The sequence below is a fragment of the Ailuropoda melanoleuca genome, chromosome 6 (genome assembly GCF_002007445.2).
Source record: "Ailuropoda melanoleuca isolate Jingjing chromosome 6, ASM200744v2, whole genome shotgun sequence".
Lineage (NCBI taxonomy): Eukaryota > Metazoa > Chordata > Mammalia > Carnivora > Ursidae > Ailuropoda > Ailuropoda melanoleuca.
The window spans coordinates 61,455,513-61,476,441 of record NC_048223.1 but is presented as its reverse complement, the minus strand read 5'-3'; the positions used below and the strand labels follow the sequence as shown (position 1 = coordinate 61,476,441).

General features: G+C 47.6%; 1 protein-coding gene across 4 annotated transcripts in view; it reads left to right on the top strand.

Moving 5' to 3' along the window:
• Nucleotides 1-17,550, top strand: part of COG2 (component of oligomeric golgi complex 2) — a 48,158-nt gene extending 30,608 nt beyond the window's left edge. For 3 of the 4 annotated variants that reach the window (XM_011235221.3, XM_019808321.2, XM_034662524.1), the window contains 10 exons: nt 5-131; nt 2,038-2,177; nt 6,906-6,967; nt 8,551-8,702; nt 10,382-10,579; nt 11,478-11,550; nt 11,834-11,979; nt 13,524-13,663; nt 15,129-15,312; nt 16,864-17,550. In XM_011235221.3, coding sequence (XP_011233523.1) covers nt 5-131; nt 2,038-2,177; nt 6,906-6,967; nt 8,551-8,702; nt 10,382-10,579; nt 11,478-11,550; nt 11,834-11,979; nt 13,524-13,663; nt 15,129-15,312; nt 16,864-16,965 — 1,324 coding nt within the window. In that variant the 3' untranslated portion in view covers nt 16,966-17,550. The remainder of the gene's footprint in view (nt 1-4; nt 132-2,037; nt 2,178-6,905; nt 6,968-8,550; nt 8,703-10,381; nt 10,580-11,477; nt 11,551-11,833; nt 11,980-13,523; nt 13,664-15,128; nt 15,313-16,863) is intronic. The other variant, XM_002927610.4, reaches the window with a different exon arrangement.
• Nucleotides 17,551-20,929: the final 3,379 nt, after the last annotated feature.

Here is a 20,929-nt window from a genome sequence, read left to right as displayed (position 1 = left end):
ACAGTGAAAAAGGCAATACTGTTCCCGGATATGACTTTTTGGTGAACTCTGTCTGGCCGGAAATAGTACGAGGATTAGAAGAAAAATTGCCTTCTCTTTTTAATCCTGGGAATCCTGATGCATTTCACGAGGTACCTTTTCCTCCACCATCTTGATTCTTGAAGATACTAACCAGAGGCTTGAGACTAATCATCTTTTCTGCACAGTTTTGGTTCTGTGGTTTTTTAAAAATAAAAATTTGAGTTTGTGAGTAGCATTTACAAAATTGTTTAATCCAAGTAATAGTCTCTGATACTTTTGGGAATAAATATTTTAATTTGAGAATGTATACTAAAATCCGGTCTAAACACAATTGTGACTAGATACGTACATTATTTTCTCACTTTAAAAAAAGATCCTAAAGACCATTAAAAACCAGTCTCCTTGCAGTTGTTTTCCATGAAAAATTAGGTTTGCAGATCTGTACTGTATAATTTTTAAGGAAAACAAAAGGTATTGATTGGATTATAAAATCCTTATTAATTTTTAAAGTGTAGAGAGGTACACAGCAATTGTGGTGAGCCTGCAGCATAATGGACTTCAAAAACAGGTAATACAACAAATTTGGAGCTTTATTATTACAGAAATACCACTTACCTATTCTCTTGACTAATTGTGTGATGTTAACAGTATGTTGAACGATATGATTACTTGGTGTCACTTGGTAAATTGTATGACAGTGATTTTGTGATTTTAAAAATTAGGGCTTTTAAAAATAGATACTATAGCAGAATGAAATAGTGGTCTTAGGCGTGAACCGTTTAAGACCCTTTACGTTTTGCTGTACTCTAGAGAATTGTACTGATCATGTTAGGCTCGGGAGATGTTTCAGCTCAGAAATGACACTTTCTCGTAGCAGGTTTATTTTAGAATTCTAAACCAGTACTTAATGTTGGTGGGTATATTTCAAGCAAGCATAGCATCTGTCAGTTTCTTTCAAAAAATGCTTTCAGCTTTCAGCATTGCTATGACAAGCTTCTTGTGAAGAGAGAAACATTTTTGTATTCCTTTAGCGCCCCATCGTATGCAGAGGTTGGATATGTTTTATCCCAAAAGGATGAATAATACCTTTTCCTCAATTCCACACGCCTAGACCACACTCAGGGGATTCCGTAAGTGTTGCTCAGAACCAATTGAAAGAAATTAAAAACGTGTGGTATCAAGTGCACTACAATTCTGGCCTAAGCACAGACTTCACCATATTTAGGTCAATGGTTTGGGGAGCTTCTTAATTAAGAAGCATATGGAAGGTCCACACTCATTCCCTGTAGAGCTTGGGCACTTGGGGCCTAGAGTACCCACAAAGGAATGTGCATTTCATAACAGCTGCGGTTTTGCTCTGCTGACTGACCACGGTTCTGTGTCCTCTATTAGCTTTGTCTTTGGGTAAGTTCTCTCTGAGCCTAAACAGAAGAGGAAATGTCATCCTTAAAATTCTAGCAGTAGTAGTTACCTGATGGGGTAGTTTTGTGGGCGAAATTCAATAGGACAGTTTTAGGCCCAGCGCACAGGTGGTGAGCACTGAGTAAGTTTCAGCTGCTGCTGTTCCTGGTGGTGTGAGCGCCCCGTCAGCTTTTGTGCTGTTTCGCCTATAGAAATGACGTGATTACTCACCTGGTTTGATTCTATCCTTTTGAAAATGTTCTACTTCTTCTTCTGGAGCGGCAGTGAAAATGATACCACTTAATTTACAGTCTCTTCCAGTTCCAATGGACTAGGTTAGGGCTCCCCTAGAATATGAGAGCTGTCGTTTACAGAGCACTGGGTTTCCGGATGGGCTTGCCACATAGGACCTTGAGCAGGTCACTGAACCACTTTGGGCATTACCTGATCTTCAAGTCAGGACCTGGGAAGCAGGAGCTCTTCAGATCCTTATCAGCTCTGGAAACAGAGTCAAAGTGTTCACCTTCTTTATCTTGATTACAGCTTTCCCTGTATGTTCCCGTCTCTGGTTAATTTGCTTACAATGAAAATTCCACCTGTTCGTTCTTATTTTAGAAATACACCATAAGTATGGATTTTGTGAGAGCATTTGAACGGCAATGTGGATCACAGGCCAGTGTGAGAAGATTAAGAGCCCATCCTGCCTATCACAGCTTCAATAATAAGTGGAATTTACCTGTTTATTTCCAAATAAGGTCAGTAATTTATTTCCTCCCCTCCCCCCCAGTCTTCTAAAATGGAATTTGAATACCAATGCAGGGTGTTGCTCTGCTTAACAGCCCTTTCTTTGAGATCATCCTACTGTTCCTTGGGAGGCAAAATCTAAAATGGAAACATGCAGGAAGTGTCTTGTTTGCCAAAGTTCTGGCTTGCACGACAGAAAAGTGATTTCATAATTAGAAGGCTGAGAACACCAGCCTTGGACTGAGGTGGACACTGGGCCTAGCTCCATCGCCCCCAGCTCCACACGCATGACTAGTATGTCCTCATCCAGCCCACAGAGGCAGACAGGAGGGGCTGTGGAACAGCACGACCTTTCCCCTTTCCCCTTCTCACCAGCTGCCTCTGTCAGACAGCGGACACGGCCCACATCTGTTGTTGGCTTCTCTGGACAGTTCTTTCCCTCAGAGGGAGTGGGGAGAAGCACAGCCTTAAGTATTCTTTCTGTCGGGTTCCATCAATCAGTTTATGAGAATCCTAGTTATTATTCTGGCTTTTCTTTATAATCTTTGACTTTTGTTCTCTCTCTTCTGGAAAATGGTGACGCTTCTAACAGATGTCATGATGATAGCACTTATGTAAATAAGTACTTCTGTAAACTATTTGGGGAAATTTAGGATAAACTCTTAGCAACGTATGTTCTGCTAGAAAGGTAGATGAGATCAGGTGTTTTTGCAGAGTGTCTTGAATGAGGTCATGGTAAGTTGTTTCATAGCATGACATTAACTAGAGTGCTTTAGGTAGAATGGTCTGTAAAGAGTCATGGGCTTTTTGTTTAAATCTCTGAGTGCTTTCATTATGATGTAGTCCTTTTCCCCAGAGTTCTGAGGAAAGATCACAGGGAAATATACTAAGGATTAGGTACCTTGATTATAATTGTTTGCCATGATTGAGAATGTACGTAATCATCTTCTGATAATGAAATCACAGTTATCAGAACGTTAGGGAAATGCCCTTTCTCATACGACACTGTGTTTTATGCTTAATTTGCCAAGGTCACATCACCACGTAGCTTGTCTCTGAGTAGGAAACTAAGGATTTGTTCATCTAAGGTATTCATGGACCACATTGGAAGTAGTTGTTACAGGATAATCGAGATCAAGCCAGGGCAAGAAGCCCTTTGGATTCAGGAGCAGAATTTAAATTAGTGAAGCATTATGTCACAGTATAAGACTGCAGTAGAGAAGAGACGTCTGCATGCTACCATTTCTTCTGTAGTTCGCGGTTTGAGTTAGATTGCTTTAGACGCCCAGTACCATCACATCACATAGTTCTGGCTGCTGCTCCAAACTCCCCTTGCTAGTTGTTTCCCCAGATCCCATGACCCCACGCCTGGGGATCTTGCACTGTCACCCCACCTCCTGGACCTGCCCTCCTGGAGCTCCAGTGGGCTGTTTTGGCCCGAGCTCGGGGCTCAGCCAGGCAGGGCCCCACAACGACAGCACAGCCTCGCTTCAGCTGGTTCTCATGGGGCTGGCAACTGAGCCTTAAACTATGTTCAAAGTCAGCCAGTTCCCTGAAAGATTTTGTACCTTCACAAGATTTTAACATTAAGCATTCAAAGGGATTGGTTAACTTTTTGTAAACTGTCTTAAAATTTGTGAAATTTTTAAAAATGACGTTTGAGTTACAAAGTGTAGAACTTGTATTCAATATGTTTGTTTTTCCATTTTAAAAATAAATTCAAGTAACACTTTGTAGGACTGTTCTGTTGATTTTTACCAGGTGTCGAACTGTTTACTCTGAGGGATGAAAGAAAGCTCCACAAACATGACTAGGGTCAGAGTTGTATTGTTATCTGATTCACTTCAGGGTCACCGGAAGCTCAAAGCCAGTGGGGTGGTATGCTTTGACATGTTTATAGGGAGAAATATTCATATTGCACTCTTGGGAACAGATTTATGCTTCTGGTCTGACTGTAGGCCTGTATCCCCATCATCTTAGGAAGCAAGGCCCCACTCCCAGCCAGCACCTTCTGGGAGCACACTTGTACCCCCACACTGTTTCTGATACCCTGCTGGGTCTTTATTTCACTCATTCTTACAGGTGTATTGGAAAGTAGCTTTAGGACTTAGTTTCTAGTAGGAAGAAAATAAATGCAATTCTTTTTTTTTTTTTTTTAAGATTTTATTTATTTATTTGACAGAGATAGAGACAGCCAGCGAGAGAGGGAACACAAGCAGGGGGAGTGGGAGAGGAAGAAGCAGGCTCACAGCAGAGGAGCCTGATGTGGGGCTCGATCCCACAACGCCGGGATCACACCCTGAGCCGAAGGCAGACGCTTAACCGCTGTGCCACCCAGGCGCCCCATCAATTCTGACCAAAACTGTGTCAAATTGTCATGAGCCAGTGGCTACCTAGAAACTGGTGTTAGTCCCTTAAATGCCAAGGCTAAGTTGTAGGTCCTTTTTAATGGAACTCTTTCTAGAATATTACATACTCCCAGAACATTCACAGTATATACCATATTCGGTACATGCTGAAGATAGTATATCTCCTCCTTAATGATGTGGGGTCTCTACAGCATTGACACACTTTCCCTTCACCCTCAAGTGTGCATGTGCATGGAGAAGAGGCGTGTAGAGATGCGGCCTGCAACATTTCTGATCCTGCCGAGCAGAGGGGGTGTCTCATTGCCATACGAATTTTTATATAAGCACTTTTGGATGCTTGCAGACCTGTAGCATGCATGGAGGAATATGTGTAGAGACCTTCCCCAAACCGAAATTTAAGGATTTAGAAACCTTTTATTTGGGGTTTGCCCTTGTTGCATATATCCTGGCAAGAGCAGAATGGCATCACACGTCCATGTGCAAACTATAGCGCGGCTTCTCAAGTTTCACCAAAGTCACTTCTCACTTTTTGCTGTTTTGCAAAAAGGACTACAACCTGTCATTTCAATCCTGGAAGTTAGCTGCCCAGCACAGCTACGCAACGGGCTGGTGCTGGGCTTCTGGCTGGGAAGGCAGAGCTCTGTCAAGTGACCTGGGCAGTTGTACTTTCACGGCTCTTCCCACTTGGTCGCACAGGCAAAGGGTTGTGTGAAGGCAGCGAGATACCAGGGGTCCTGCTGCATTTGGTTCTGGTACCTTCTCGTGTGTGTTCTCATTGTTAGCATAAATGTACACATAATTTTGTGTCCAGTGTCTTTCCTTACTACTAAATTATATTTGCTCTTCTTACTGCGTATTGCTTCAAGCCGACCTCTTTCCGTATCACATTCTAGAATGAATGTGCCACACGTTATGCAACCATTTCCTTACTCGGGGCTGTGTAGCTTGCTTTTCCCAGCCATACACAGTGCCTGGTTAGCTCTCAGGCCCTTTCCCTGTCAGAGCTTACTCTGTATTTTGTATGGATTTTGGAAAAAGTGATGTGAGGGGCCTGAAGCTGAGACCTGGGGCCAGTGTGCTCTCCCCGCTGCAGAGCACCCCTTCCCACTTCTCTTCATTAGGCGCAAGGTCACCCTGCCCCCTTTTGCTGCCATTTTTGGGCTCCCTTCTCTTACCCCACTTTCTGCCTGTGCCTCCCATCTGCAGCTCTCCCAAGTCTCCCATCTGCAGCTCGGGGAGATGAGCCTTCTGTGGACTTCCTGAGCCGTAGGAGGATAGGTTCCTTCCACATAGCCTCCAGGAAGCTGTAGGAAACCGGCCAGCTCCAACGGTGCAGGGTGCAGGGCGGCCTTGGGGTCTCTGGCTCTGAGCCGTGTTGCACGTTCGTGGATGTCTGATGTGCTGTTCTTTTCACCCTTCAGCCATTTTCCTTCAGCTCCGTCTCTGAATTGCTCTTAAAAAGCACACATATACTATAAAAAAACCAAACTGCTCAATTAGGTAAATTAATCTTGAGCGTGTGTCAGAATTGATTGACAGCAAGGGAACTGGCAGGTGACAGGAGCATGCTGGGAAAGGCGTGACGGGGGACGTTACATAGTCGGGAAACAGAGCGCGACCTGAGCAGCTAGTTTAAAAAATATACACTTTCATGTCTCAAAGTCCTAAACGTGTGTCCACATCAGTTGTTACAACAGAAGTCGGGGGCAGGATGTCTCAGTGGCCAGTGGGCCAGCTGAGACACAGGAGAACTGACCAGAAGTGGTGGCGCAGACGCCGGCTGGCCAGGCCAACAGGGTGGGCGCCGGACAGCACGAGAGGCTCCACAGAAATGCACAGAGCATGAGCGGCCAGCCGTTGTCATGCTAACTGGCTGCCTGCTGTGGCTTTTCTCAAGCTTGCAAACAAAGGTGCAGAATACAGCCTCCCCATTCCTTAGTTTGGGTACATTTATTCTGCTGTGATAGTGCAAATCAAGATGGATTGGAGATACCCACAGTCTCATGGCCGTGCGGGGACAGCACGAGGACAGGCAGGTGGGACTTGCCGGGCATGGCTTCTTGATGGCAGCTGAAATGGGCAGTTTGTTTAGTTTGAAAAACATGGTTTTAGTTGTGATTCCAGTCAGCTGCAAAGAAACAGAAGAACCCTACATGATAGTGGCTGAATCAAGAGAAAGGTATTCCTTGTTCAGTTAAAAACGTTTGCAAGACTGGGCATTCTAGGGCCGGTTGGGCATTGCTAAGAATGTCAGACTGAGGGGCAAGCTGGTGGAGGAAGTGCCTAGTCCTCGGGAAGGAGGGAGAACAGGTAGGGAAAGGCATCCAGCAGCTGCATAAACCCTAATCTGTGCCCTTGTTTTTGTCTCAGATTTAGAGAAATCGCAGGATCCTTAGAAGCAGCCCTTACGGATGTACTGGAGGACGCTCCAGGTAAATTCCTGAAAGTGACCAGTGGCAGAGCGCCACTCAGTGAGCGAGGGAAGCCCAGCCAGTCACCCCGACCTTGTCCTGTCATGCAGTAGGTTAGACCTTAAAGACGTAACTCAACCTCTTTTGTTTTTTAAAGAGGCTAAAAGAAATCAAATTTTTTTGTTTATAGAGCTTCTTTCTTTATAAAAAGAAATGGGATATTGTTTCAACAGTAAAAAAGAAGGAAATCTTGCCATTGGCAAGGGAATGAAGTCAGAGAAAGACAGATACCATATAATATCACTCATACGTGGAATTTAAGAGACAAAACAAGCGAGCAAAGGGAAGAAAAGAGACAAAACAAGAAACAGACTCTTAACTATAGACACCAAACTGATGGTCACCAGAGGGGAAGGGGAGGGGGGAATAAGTGATGGGGATTAAGAGGACACTTACCATGATGAGCATTGAGTCATGTACAGAATTGTTGAATCACAATATTGTACACCTGAAACCAGTACAACACTGTATGTTAACTATACTGGAATTAAAATAAATTTTTATTTTATTTTATTAAAGATTTTATTTACTTGTCAGAGAGAGAGCGCACAAGCAGGGGGAGAGGCAGACAGAGGGAGAAGCACGCTCCCTGCTGAGCAAGGAACCCGAAGAGGAGCTCGATCCCAGAACCCTGGGATCATGACCTGAGCTGAAGGCAGACTCTTAACCGACTGAGCCACCCAGTCATCCCTAAAATAAAATTAAAAAAAAAAAAAAAACCTTTAAGAATATAGGAAGCAGACCTCATTTTTGTTTCTGAATATAACATGGCAAGGAGATTAGTCCCTGGTGACCAGCTCTTTGTATAGCAAACTGGCTTCCATCTGCTTTCATCCCAGGTGGAGGTAAACATCAGGGTGGCCCTTCCCTCCTGGAGGATGATTCATAACTGGGGTTCCTGCCCCAGGCCTCTACAGCCCTTGGCCCCCATCCTGGGGTAGTGAGCAGGTGACCGTGGTTGGCAGGTTCCAGACATGCTTGCTTTCCTCCACAGCCTCATTAATCTCGTGTCCTGCGGTCCTTCCTGGTGGCCACTCACATGCTGTAGGCTCCTTCCATAGCCACGCAGGTCTCTAGGCTGCTCTGCTGAAACTTCTCATTTCTGTGTGGCTAAGTCAGCCTGGACTGCACGGTTTTAGCCTCAAAGTTGGTCTTCACCCGTCTTTGCCAAACATGGTCATATGTCACTGACTTCCTGTATATAAATTGCACGTTCAGGTAGAGGAACAGAAGAGCAGACAAATGAAACAGGACAAATTCAAAACCAAAGTCGAAACCCTCGCAAGTGACCGCCACTCCTGCTTGTGTTTACTGATGTATAAAATACCTGTTAACAAATGATTTAACATAATGCTGTATGTGTTTAATATTTATCAAACACCTGGGAGGGAGAATTGTGTAAAATTAGAAAACGCATTGCCACGAAAGATGTGGTGGCGTGAATGGATTACGGCCCCCTTCTGCACTCCTGAATTATATGTTGAAAATATTGGAATTGAGCCCTGAGTTGCCTGAGATTCCATATGTGTCTGTTTCTTCTCCAGCTGGCAGCTCGTTTTGCCTCTTGGCTTCTCACAGGACATGGGGCAGCCTGCAGCGCTGCTGGTCAGACGAGATGTTCTTGCCGGTGCTGGCGCCTCGTCTGTGGAGGCTCACGCTGCAGATCCTGGCTCGGTACTCCGTGTTTGTCAGCGAGGTGAGGGCTGGCCGCGCCGCCCCCCGACACCGGCGCTAACGCCAGCGCTCTTGGGGATTCCACACACCTTACGCTAAACGTGCTTAGCTTTTACAAGGTTGTCATGAGAGGTTAATCTGGAGGCCGACAGTAGGCGCATTTCTCATTTCGTGGCTGGTGTTTTCACTCTTGCCACCCTTGCCTTTATGGGAGTTTACGATCCCATACTCGGTGCTTCGTCTTGTGGGAAAGCTCTGCGCTGATGAGCTCGTTTTCCCTTCTCCAAGCCCGCATCTTTGAGGTGCCTCCAAATTAAAACAAAGATGCTCATTTTAACGAAAGAGTGGAAGTAAAAATACACACATTTTAATCGTATTTGGAAGCTTAAAAAAAATCACACGATCATCGAGATGAAAAGGTAGGAAAACTAACCTTTTCTTCATTTCAAAATATCCTACTCTTCTCCTTGTCAAGGTAGTTGAATATATTAAATATCTGCATGCCTATGAAGATTTTTTAGGTTTTGTGCATAAAGCATTCGTATAGCTCAGCACGCAGGCAGGCCCCACACCAGTGTCTTGGTGTCAGAGAGACCCTGCCTCCTGGACAGTCTCAGGCGACAGACAGACACGCAGCCTGTTCAGTGTGATGGGTATGAGAATACTCGTGTATTTCCGTGCATGTGCTAGCTCTCGGGAAGGACAACACGAAGAAGCCTCATCTGTGGAAGGAATACAGTCTTGGTTGCAGTAGGAGATGAGCACGTCGTTGTGTTGGAATGTTCCGGTGGAAGGAGTGCAGGTTTTAGTCAGAATCAAACTGAGGTTCTGCCACTTTTATATTTTGTGGCTTTGGGAAAATGAGCTCTAGGAGTCCCAAATTCTTCATCTGTAAAGTGGAGAAACAGCTTCCGTATGTGGTTGTGAGAAGTAAAGAGATCATTTGTTGACCAACAGATTGTTGACGGAAGTGCCTGGCAGATCCTGGGAGATCAGTGGAAGCCAGTTTTCTTTTTCCCTTTTGCCTTCCTCTGCTCAGAAGGGTCTTAGCAGACCACCCTGCCCATCAAGCTGTTTCTGAAGACCACTGTGCAGTCGGTTCTGGGGACACAGAGGGGTTGGTGCGAGTCTTCAGTCAGATCTGAGTCGGCTGCGTCATGCATTCCTACCAGCCAGCAATTCTTACGTCTCTAATAAATTATTTTGCCTCGAACATTCAATATTCCATTTTTTTCTTGATGCCAGAGTACTTCACTCTGGTTTTTCCCTCGTAACAATACGTGATGTGAATAACACTTTTGTTTGTATTGTTTGAAGCATAATGAGGCTTGGATTTCAATTTTCTTATCCTTACTAATTACAATGATAAATTTACCAAGCACACTTGGTAAATGATTTACCTAATAGAATTAATGAATTTTTTTTAATTGTGATGTTCCAGAAATTAATTTTCGTTCAGTTTAGGGACCTATTTTATTTTTGCCAGTTACTTTTTATCACTGGAAATTAGACACAGGTTTAAGGAGGATAAATGTACGTGGGGTTGTAGCTTGACCTTATTTCTCCTTGTCTTGCTTTCATTAGTAAACTTGTAGTGAATACTTTGTAGATAGCTATCACTTTAGGTAAGCTGTTGACCCACAAAAATAAAAGCTCAGAGATGTTGCTAGTGGAAAAGTAATCATTGAAATGGTTTTTCAGCTTTTACTCAGGCCCATCTCTAATGAAAGTGCCAAGGATTTTAAAAAGCCTTTGGTAACTGGTAGCAAAGACCCTTCAGTTGCCCAAGGAAGTGGTGAAGACCAAGGAGGTGGCCCTTCGGAGACCAAGCCCGTGGTCTCCATTTCCAGTACGCAGCTTGTGTATGTGGTCGCAGACCTGGACAAGCTTCAGGAGCAGGTAGGCCTGTGTCCCGGAAGAATTCCAGGTGCTCACTTCAATGTTGCCACAGAAAGCAGTATGTGCAAAGATCTGACACCATTTGGCCTCACGGGGCTTAGAATCGTGAGGCCCAAGGGTACCTCAAGAGAACATGTTCATCTGCCCTCCGAGGTGTTTCTCCAACTTTCCCCCCCCAGGTGGGCTCCGTTCCTCCTTGCTTATCAGTCTAGTCAGGAACTGGGTGAACCTGGGGCCTTTGCTTCCTTTCTGGTGGTGCTGCGATGCGCTCCAAGCGAGCCACGCCCCGCAGTTCATTAGCTCTGCTTACTCCATGAGGCACGATCACTAACGGGTTGGAGTTTAATTGTCTCTACCCCACTTGACCACATATTTCCTGGTAACGTTTAATCTTCAGCTGTACTTTGAAAGTGCTCAACTGTTAAAACGTCGCCCTCTGTTTTCCCAGATAGGGGTCCATGTTTGGGGCCTTTATCATTAATTAAGAGGGCCTTGTGGGCTGAATTTGTGTGTGAGTGCTCTGGTACATAAGTCCGCTCTCCTCCGGCTTAAATATATTGTGGTGCTTGAACAAATACAAGTTTTGAGCAAAAACAAGGTCTTTGTTGCAAGGTTGTTTTGGTACCGGGGAGAGCCACAGAATAGAAAATGTTTTCATATTCCCTGGGCCAGTTAATAGCCGTGCACTGCTGTTTCCCATGTTGTCGGATTCTGTTTTTGTGAAACAGAATTTCTGTTTTGTCAAAGTTTTACTTTCTTCTGATGAAAATGACAGAAAGTCCCAAGTTTAGTTTCAGTGTTCATTAATAATATTTTAGGGTTTATAGATGCAAATAGAATTGCCTCTTCCTTTGATTTATAAAAGTAACTGAATATATGAAGTGCATATTTATTTCAGCTTCCAGAACTCTTGGAAACAATCAAGCCAAAACTTGAAATGATTGGCTTTAAGAATTTTTCTTCTATCTCAGGTAAAAAATGAATCTTTAGACCCAGCAAATCTTTGAATAAGAAATAATTTAAAATGAAACTTTAGAGATTGTAGGATATATTTACCATTTTCTTCTCTAGTTGTAAATCCTTGGTTGTTTCTATATTCTGTTCTGTGATTTTAAATTCTCTGAGATATTTTGTTTAATTCTAATGATTCGATTTGATTTATTGTCGTACATTCTCTAAATACTATGACACTGTCTAAATTAAGATTCACTTCTGGGCCTAAGTAAGTGGTTACATTCAATCTTTCTGTCTCAGCAGCAGCCCTGGAGGACTCCCAGACGTCTCTGGCAGCCTGTGTCCCTGCCTTGAGTAACAGGATCATCCAAGACTTAAGTGAGTCTTGCTTCAGTTACCTGAAAAGTGCCCTGGAGGTCCCCAGGCTTTACCGAAGAACCAATAAGGTCAGCACCACTCACTGGAAAGAATTTTGAGGTGGGAAATATATAGTAGGAAAGCTACTGAGGGAAGGAGTGGTTGAGCAAGACCCAGAGAGGTAGGTTCCCAGGGAAGCCTGAGGCAGAGCTAATCGGCCTCAGCCAAAGAATCTTTTTTTGCGGGAAGGGGACCCCACAGGTGGTTGGTTATGGCCAGCTGCCTTGGGAATTGGAGTCAGACAATACGGACTTGTTCTGGATTCCTTTGGCCGTAAGGAAAGAGAGTCATTTCAAAAGAAAGCATTTTTATAAAATATGTTTGACTCATACTCTTTTGGTCTTTGTCTCTTATATTTGAAAAATATTGAATTTACCTTGTTCCCTTCATATTATCCTAGTAAGTACCTGCTTTCTTCTCTTCTTTAACTCGATAAGATTTGAAAAGCTGCGTTAAGAATATGGAAAGCATTTCTGAGGTGAAAAAGCGTGCATGTACACTGGCATTCAAAGTCGAATTCTCCTGTTGTCACATTTTATAGAATGGCGATTTGGGGACTTTGTTTTGACCAGTGGTGTAGGTTCCCCTCCTGAACTCTTACTTTCAGACATTTATATGCTCGTTTCCTTCTTGCTATGTGTCACTTAATTTTCCATCGAATTTTCTTTTTTCCCAATTGTAGAGTTGGATGTTAGGCAGTTTACTACTAAAATTATTTTTAAGAACTCTGAAAATGTCCCAGGATGCTGTGCTGTGTGCTCCTGCACACGCCCCTGGTTCAGGGCAGCCTCTGCGTGTGCTGAGCGGGGGCCTCTTGTCCCGTGTGTTTCACCCTTCACGTCCCACTCGGTGTCACGGAGGCAGCAAGGGCTGAACTGAGCTGGAGCAAATCTCTTTTGTGGCTGTTCTTCTCCTTTTAAAATCTGGGGTGTGCGGTAGGATTACCGCTTCCAGCAAGAGTACTTTGTCACCTGATTTTCCCTTTCCGGTCTGACTTGAAGCTCCCACTTCAAGGTGGGAGAGAGAGACCTACTTTATATTCCCAAATACGTTAATTTTCTTCTAGTAAGCTACCAACTTTCCCTGTCTGTTCAATACGATGTTAATATGTTTACCAGGTGCTCGTGGGTCACATACTCTCATTTGTTCCTCTATAAAGTGAATGCCGGTGTCCTTGTTTTCAGATGAAGCTAAAACTAAGGAAAGTCAAATTACTCACCCTAGATCCTTGCTCCTCCGTCTGTCCACCGGCAGCCTTGGCATCACCCAGTGGGAGCTCGTTAGAAATGCACAGTCTCGAACACGGCTCTCCCCCGCCCCCTCCGCCCTGGTACATACTTCAGTGCTTGTTCTCGTTCTCTCTCCATCTCTGGCTCTAAACACGATTTTCCCTTGCCTTACTCTGCTGGACCCCCTCGTGTTCTCCAAGGATCTTTCTGCAGACAACTGTCGGGGAGGGAGGGAGTTCGTTCTTGTCGCAAAACTCGTACATCCGTAGGATCTCTTTGAAGTTTGAGTAACTTACTCTGGTTTTTGTGTGTATATTTTTTAACCCCTGCTGTCATTATTCCAGGAGGTGCCAACAGCAGCCTCCTCTTACGTGGACAGTGCTCTGAAGCCATTCTACCAGCTTCAGAGTGGGCACAAGGATAAGCTCAAACGGGCAATGATTCAGCAGTGGCTGGAAGGCGCACTTTCGGAGAGCACTCACAAGTAAGTACCTGAGACGTCGGCTGTGCCACACGTTCTCAGACAAGCACTGAGTCAGAGACCACTGAAGCCATCGTAGGGTTGCATGTGGACAAGGCGGTGAGCGCATCAAATCAGTGTGTCGCCAGACAGGTCAGGCACAGGCGCTCAGTCCTTCCGTCTGTGTTGATGGTTGAGCTGCGCTCACTCCACTCGCCCTGCACCCAGAGAGCATCGGGCCGCCTGCCTCCCGGTGTCCCCAGGGTTCACACTGGCCCCGCACCTCTCTGAGCACGCCCGGGCTTTGCTGCCCATCACGCGCCTCATGCAGGCCTCTTTCTGCAAGTCCAGGCCACCTTTCTCTTTGAAGATCCTTTCTCTCCTCAGCTGTGTCTGCAGTGGCTCTGATCCCGCCACATAATCAAAGGCTCATCCCGGTGAGGCCGCTGCTGTCTAGAAAACATACACTCTGAAGTATCATTACAACGAATAAATGTTTTGTGTCTAAAACCCTGCAGCCCTTGAAAACATAAGGAGGTCTTCGGCGTCCTTGTGGTTGAATGTCTCCTCATTCCTCATTTAATCGACTCTTCCCCAAGTGCCAGCATTGAGTGATGTCAAAAGTATATCACTGTTTTATTATTGAATTTTGTTTAATTATTTTACAATAATATTTGATTTATTTCACTTGCTTCTGAATTAAGTAACGTGTGGGTTAATTTAGAACATGAGTTACAGTATTGTTTTTGTGGGCACATACATTCCAAGTGTCAAGTAACCAGCTTGTAAACAAAGTTTTGAAACGCAACTCATTTATTATTTGCAAATTTCATTAAGAGTAATGTGAAGGTAATTAGTTTTATTTAAAAATTTGAAATGCTTCCATTCTTTAAAAGATGAACTGTTCCTAGAACAGACTATAAATGAGTCTGTTACTTGCACTTGGGGAATGAGCTCCAGCTGCTCACCCTTCACGTGGGAAAGACCATTTGGCCCACAGTTTCCTCTTAGTGTTCGGGAGTAAAATTGTACACAAAGTCCACGTACATGTTTCTTCAGTTCTGAGGGAATGCAGTGCTCCAGAGTCAAGACCCACTCTTTGGGGGCACCTGGGTGGCTCAGTCAGTTAAGCATCTGCCTTTGACTCGGGTCATAATCCCCGGGTCCTGGGGTTGAGACCCCCATTGGACTCTCTGCTTAGCAGGGAGTCTGCTTCTCCCTCTCCCTCTGCTGCTCCCCCTGCTTGTGCGCCCTGTCTCTCTCTCTGAGAGAAACCAAAAATCCAAAATCCAAATCCAAAAAAAAACCCCCAAAACCCTATTTTTTTCAGTTTTAAGAAACATTGGCAAATTTACCGTGGTTGGGTTTTTTTATTGGAAATGAATTTCTGTCTTAAAAATCTCTTGTTTTGGCCCACAAAGCCAGTTTATCTGTTTGGGGGTGCACACAAACACCTTGATCTCACCAGTGAGTGTGTCTTTTGCTCCAGGTACTATGAAACCGTGTCAGACGTTCTGAGCTCGGTGAGGAAAATGGAAGAGAGCCTGAAAAGGCTGAAACAAGCCAGGAAAAGCACTCCTGCCAACCCCGTCGGTCCCAGTGGCGGTGGCATGAGCGACGATGACAAGATCAGGCTGCAGTTGGCCTTGGATGTGGAGTACTTGGGAGAGCAGGTAAGCCCCGAGCCATCGTCAGCCTGGTGCATCTGACACGAGTTCTGCGGGCCCAGTGGTCTCTTGGTGGCTCCCCCGAGCCCGCACTTGCTGCCAAGGGGGCAGGGGGTATCCACTCCTGAGGCTGGAAGAGTGGGTCAGGACCCCAAAATACTTGAAGGAAAAGGGTGTGCATAACCAAATGGTAAACATTGACAGTTGAGGTCCAACAACCTCCTCTTGGCTCATGGGCGCTCGTGTTCATGAGTCCCACTCGAGTGTGAGCTCATAGACAAGATGGCGTCTTATTTGTCCACCGCCTGCAGAGTGCCCAAGACGTAATCAGGTGGTTAGACTAACTAGAAGAACATTAGCCCATGGATTTCTCAGTGTGGCCCTTGAGAAATCTCTGAGCCTGACTTCTCTGCTTCCCTGGCTGAGTTTTCGGTTTTCCCTCAAACACAGGTTTTAGAGTCACAGCGGATGGATGAGCATTGCTGTACACAGTGTCACTTAGGAGGCCGATAGGGGTTCTGTGCAAGGCCTCCGTTCACACTGGGTGACTTGCTCAAGGATCGGGAAGCTTCTCGTCCTTGAGAAACTGGCTTTCTAAACTGTTTAGGTTCGCTGTATAGCACAGGTCCTCCAGAAAGGTCTTGTGCTAGAGGCAAGGAAGTGAGAGCCTGAAGTCCCCATCAGGAGATGCTTGGCTTTCTAGCTCACTGAGGACTCTCGCACGTCAGGGTCATCACTGGAGATCCAAATTTTGCTGCTTTGAGGTGAATTTAGAGATATATCCTGGCAGAAGTCCATTGCCCTGTTTCTTTATTTCACAAGAGAAACTTATCAAGTCTTTTTACAAGCAAGACAATTTGTTACAGCGATATGAAGAACAGAGAAGCCAAAGCAAGACAGGGAGGGGTGGGAGGGTAGCAGCAGGGGGACGAAAAGAAATGGCACCCCTTGGTCCCAGTCCCCAGAATGAGCGGCAGCGTGCCAACAGAAGCTAAATCTGCTGTAGATTTTTCCAGATTTGTGTGTGTGTGTGTGTGGGGGGGGTGTTTGCTGCTGTTAACAAAAGCAGGAACACGGTCTGCCACGACTCGGTTACCACAGTAATCCACGGTGCTCGCTCTGCCACAGCGTCCGCAATTCATCAGGCTCTGAGAAAAAGTTGTTGGTGGCATGTGAAGAAGTGAAGAGCTCAGGCCAGTGCTTTTTTGAAAACTCTCCAGTTAAAAAATAGTTCACTTGATGATTCTTTTTGTGCGAATTTTCTTTTGCGGTCCACAAAAGAGCCTCTTATGCTGGTAAGAGCCTGGCGTGATGGACTGAGATAAATGAACATGCTGGCTTCTTAGAATGCTAAGTGTTTAGCCCCGAAATGGGAAGCTTGACCACGAGTCAGTCCTTTGCTGTGAAGGGAAATATACCCTGCCACTCGTTGGGGAGCACTCTTTTTCTGGGTTTGTGGAGGGAGGGGGTGGCTGTTCTCTGTGTCCTTTATAAGGGTCTTTTGTTCGCGTTCAGCTGGAACCACAGGGACTTTATTTGCTTTCATGGCCTTTGCAGATACAAAAGATGGGCCTGGCAACAAAGGACATAAGGAGCTTCCCCGCCCTCACAGAGCTGGTCGCTGCCGCCAAGGACCAGGCAACGGCAGAGCAGCCGTGAGCATCTTGGAAGAGCCTGCGGGGAGAGGAGAGTTGGACGTCGAGCCCGAGGGGAAGAAAGTGGCTCTGTCCTCTTTCCAGGTCTCCGTGGCCGAGAAGTGCTTCCATGGCGTCTCCAGCAACAGGCCAGTACGGCTCCTCTCCGCACACTTGGGTCTCCTGTCGCCCAGAACAGAACACAGAAGCCTTTTTCCGTTGTATGGAAGATCGTTTTTAAGACACTTGAAACTTTCTACTATAGTTTACAGAGCAAATTATTTTATTTTTATTGTAAATCTTAGCGTGGAAGAGCCGATTTCTAAAATACGATTAGATCTAGTAAATAGCGGTGTGTGGCTACGGAAAGTTGGCCACCTGGCCCCGCAGCGGGAAGCGCCTGCCTGCAGGGGTGACTACGAAAGGGCTCGGCCTCCCGTGCTGGGCCATGACCGTGCAGGTGGCGCTCTGAGAGGCGGGAAGCAGCGCTTCTCCATTCTCCCACTGGGTGTTCAGCAAGAGTGCTTCCGGTCACGGCATCGCTCCTGGCCCGAGCTGGAACCAGGAGGGAAGACGTAGTTCCTGAATAAAAGACGCGTCTTCCAAAAGCGCATGTGGCCTTTATTTGTGGATCCGGGCAGGTTAAATGGTGCTCCCCCCAGTGCCCTGTGGGGCATGTTTCCTCCAGGGCATCTGCCTCCCACAGCCCTCAGCCGTGGGGCCTGCCGATGGAGACCTCCTACAGGTGTGGGAGGTGACAAGGCCTGAGGCCCTCTGTGTCGGGAGGGAGAGGCTGGCTGCAGGGATGTCCGGAAGAGGTCGGAGCACGAGGTGTGCTGCTACTGACCAGCCCCACGAAGGCAGGCGCGCTTCTCCCTCCAGCTTGTGTTTCCTTGCATCTCAGTCTCCTTTGTTCAAAGGTCAGCTCTGGGGAGAGAAGGGAAGAGGATAAGAGGCAATTAAAGCAGGTCTGGGAGCTAGCAGGAATCATTTTGTTTTTTGTTTTAAGTGCAGTGATGAGGCAGAGTTAGAGAAATAGGGGGCACGAGAAGAACCCCAATAAAAGCAAGAGCAGCAGCGAGGGCAGCCCGAGCTCCGGGCCGTGTGGCTCCCCCTCTGTTCAGGACCTGTGCCTGTGCCCTGTGGAGGACTGCGTGCTGGCTTTAGCCATGAGTGCCCTGCCCTGGCTGGAGCGGGCCCTCTGCATGGTACTGGGCCTGTAGGCCGCAGGGGGCGCTTGGGAAGGAATGCTGGACATAACGTGAGAGAGAGCGAAGCTGACCTGGAACCAGTGGAGATAAACCGGCACCCACGTTTGTCTCTTGCTGTCTCCAGACCCATGTTCCGTGAGGGGGTTCTGCAGAAATTGTGTTTTCTCGAAGCTGCACACACCCCCAGGCCAGGATTTGAGGGAGCCGAAGGAGATCCAGCAGGGTCCTTCCACCCCATCCCAGCAGGCAGGCCTGCAGCTCCGCAGGACCTGTGTGAGCCGCCACGGTGGCTGGCCCTGCACTTGCCTCTGTGTGTACTTACACCCTTGTGGATAATGCCACCCTCCCACTGTGCCCAGCGGGACCTTCTAGGAGCCAAGACCCAGCCTGCCAGGCTGATGAGCTCTGCCTACCTGCTGACAATCTGCTCAGTGGCCACGTGGCTGAGACCTCCGGCCAGCCCAGCACAAGTCAACACTATCCTCCGAGTGGGTCCCCTCTGCCTGGCTGCTTTGCCTTTCTCATTTGTTTCAAAATGTGGTTGACGGGGATCCAATGTATTAGCCCTTCCAGCTCCATGTTATCCCCACTACGCAGACGAGGAAACAACTCAAGGAGTTAAGATAGCTAACAAGTGAAATTTAAACCCAGGCAAGATAGTTCTAGAGTCCAGTTTGTTCACCACTGGGTGATTCTCCCTCCAAGATACGAGCATCAGAACAGAGAAGCTGATAGTCCAGGTCTGGAGCCCCAGGCTCGGCCTGGGCTCAGTAACACTGCGTTCTGGGCTCATTTCAGGAGAGCTACACGCTTGGGGTCCAGATACCGATTTCTAGGCTGAAGAAACAATCTTTAGTTAAAAGCAGAAAGTTCCAGAATGCTTATCCCTGGCTTCCCCAGAATGTCTCCGTTGATATGTGTTCTGTTAGATTTGCCTTGAATCATAATTGAACAAAGTTTAAAGACGAAACAATCTATTTTTACAGTAAACTAGAATTATTTTTTGCTTTAGAACATGAGAGTGAAAAAGCTGTCTCAGCACAGGAGACGTGTCTCTGGCCCATGTGATGTGGTGTCTGGAGGCCGTGCGCGAGTTGGTGGGGGTGCTCCCCGCAGTCATTCAGGGACCCCGGCTGCCTGCCAGCCGCCACCTCCATCCTGTGGCTTCCGTGTTCGCCGAGGGTGACTTTCTGTGTCGGTTCCCTGGCTGTTGTAACAAATTACCGCAAATGTGGTGGCTTAAAACGGCAGAATTCTGTTCTCTCAGAGTTCTGAAGGCAGAAGTCCCGATGCGGGTATCCGCGGGGCCCCGTCTCCGCGGGCTCTATGGAGACAGTCTTCCTTGCCTTTCCCACCTCTCGTCGTGGCTCCAGGGGTCCCTCGGCTCATGTTAGCACAACTCAGTCTCTGCCTCCATCTTCCCACGGCCTTCTGCTCTTCCCTTACAGGAACCCTGTCCTTGGACTTAGGATCCACCTGCTTAATCCGGGAGGGTCTCATCATGAGATCCCGAACCTAACTGTGTTTGCAGAGGTCCCTTTGCCAAGTAAGGTCCCTGTGCACCAGGCACGGTTCCGGGCCTTCCGATGTGGGCAGCCCTTCTGGGGGCCACCATTCGGTCTCCCCGTCTGCTGCAGCCAGCTGGGGAAAGAGAAGCACGTGGTGGGCCGCGCCAGGGGGTGGTTGTGGCCCCGAGTGGGAGAGCACACCACCCTTCCACACACTCCGTGTCCGGAGCTCAGCCACGTGGGGGCTGGAAATTGGTCTAGCTGTGTGTCCAGGAGGAAAAGAAGGAAGTAGATCTGGGGGCTTCTTTGGAGACGCACCTCGATCTCCTGTTGGGAGTCTTCACCGCTAAGTCTTCCGGCTCCCGGGAGCTACTACACGGAGTTGCCCTCCGAGAGCCCCTCGGCCACAAAGGTGCGTGTGGAAAAGGCTGCCCCCGGGCCTCGGGCCTCTCTTGGTGGCTAAAGCAGGGCAGCTCGGGGCCGCAGGACTTGGGGCGCTCGGCGTTGCCCTGCCTTCAGGCCAGCAACAGCCCTGGCGGCGCAGTAACGGGCAGACCCGACCCTGCCGCTGAGACCGCGGAGACCTTCCCGCTCCAGTTTCTGTTCCAGAACTTGGGACGGTGACGGACTGCAGACGAGCGTGTGGCAGATCCTTCAGCCAGGTCTGCGGGGGGTTCTTCGCTGCAGGCACCGTTTATTTTCTCAGTGCCTGGCGTCCCGATACACAAGACCCCTCCCCATGGCCGCCCGACAGCGCGGACGGAGGCTGCCCGCCGTGGGAGAAAGCGGCACTCTCCCCGTCCGTCTCCTCCTGCCTCAGGGTCAGCCGCTCTGAAGGAGACGTCGTCACTGACCCGTGCGGATGTCCCCGCAGCGCCCGCCTCCCTGGACTGGCCGCTGGGCGTCATGTGGGACGGCAGCGGAGGCTGGGTGGGCGCTCCCTGCCCGTGCTCCACCCAGCCTTCGTTCTCGCTTACACACCGAGTCTCAGAACACCCGGGGTTCTCCTCTTGTCCCCGCTCTCCGTAATGTGGGACTGAAGTGTGTCACTAATCTGCGAGGTGGCGTTTTGATTGTTAAGGAACCCAGCCTGATGTGGTAACCACGACCCGAAGTACTCTCCCACCTTGAACAACTGAACGAGGCCAGGTGCGGAAACGGCACGGTGTGGACACTGGCCAACAGCAGTGTCGGATCCCAGAGAGAAGGGGAACTGAGCCCTGTGTGGACAGTGGCCAGGCCCCGGCACAGGAGGCCCCAGAGCCTGGCG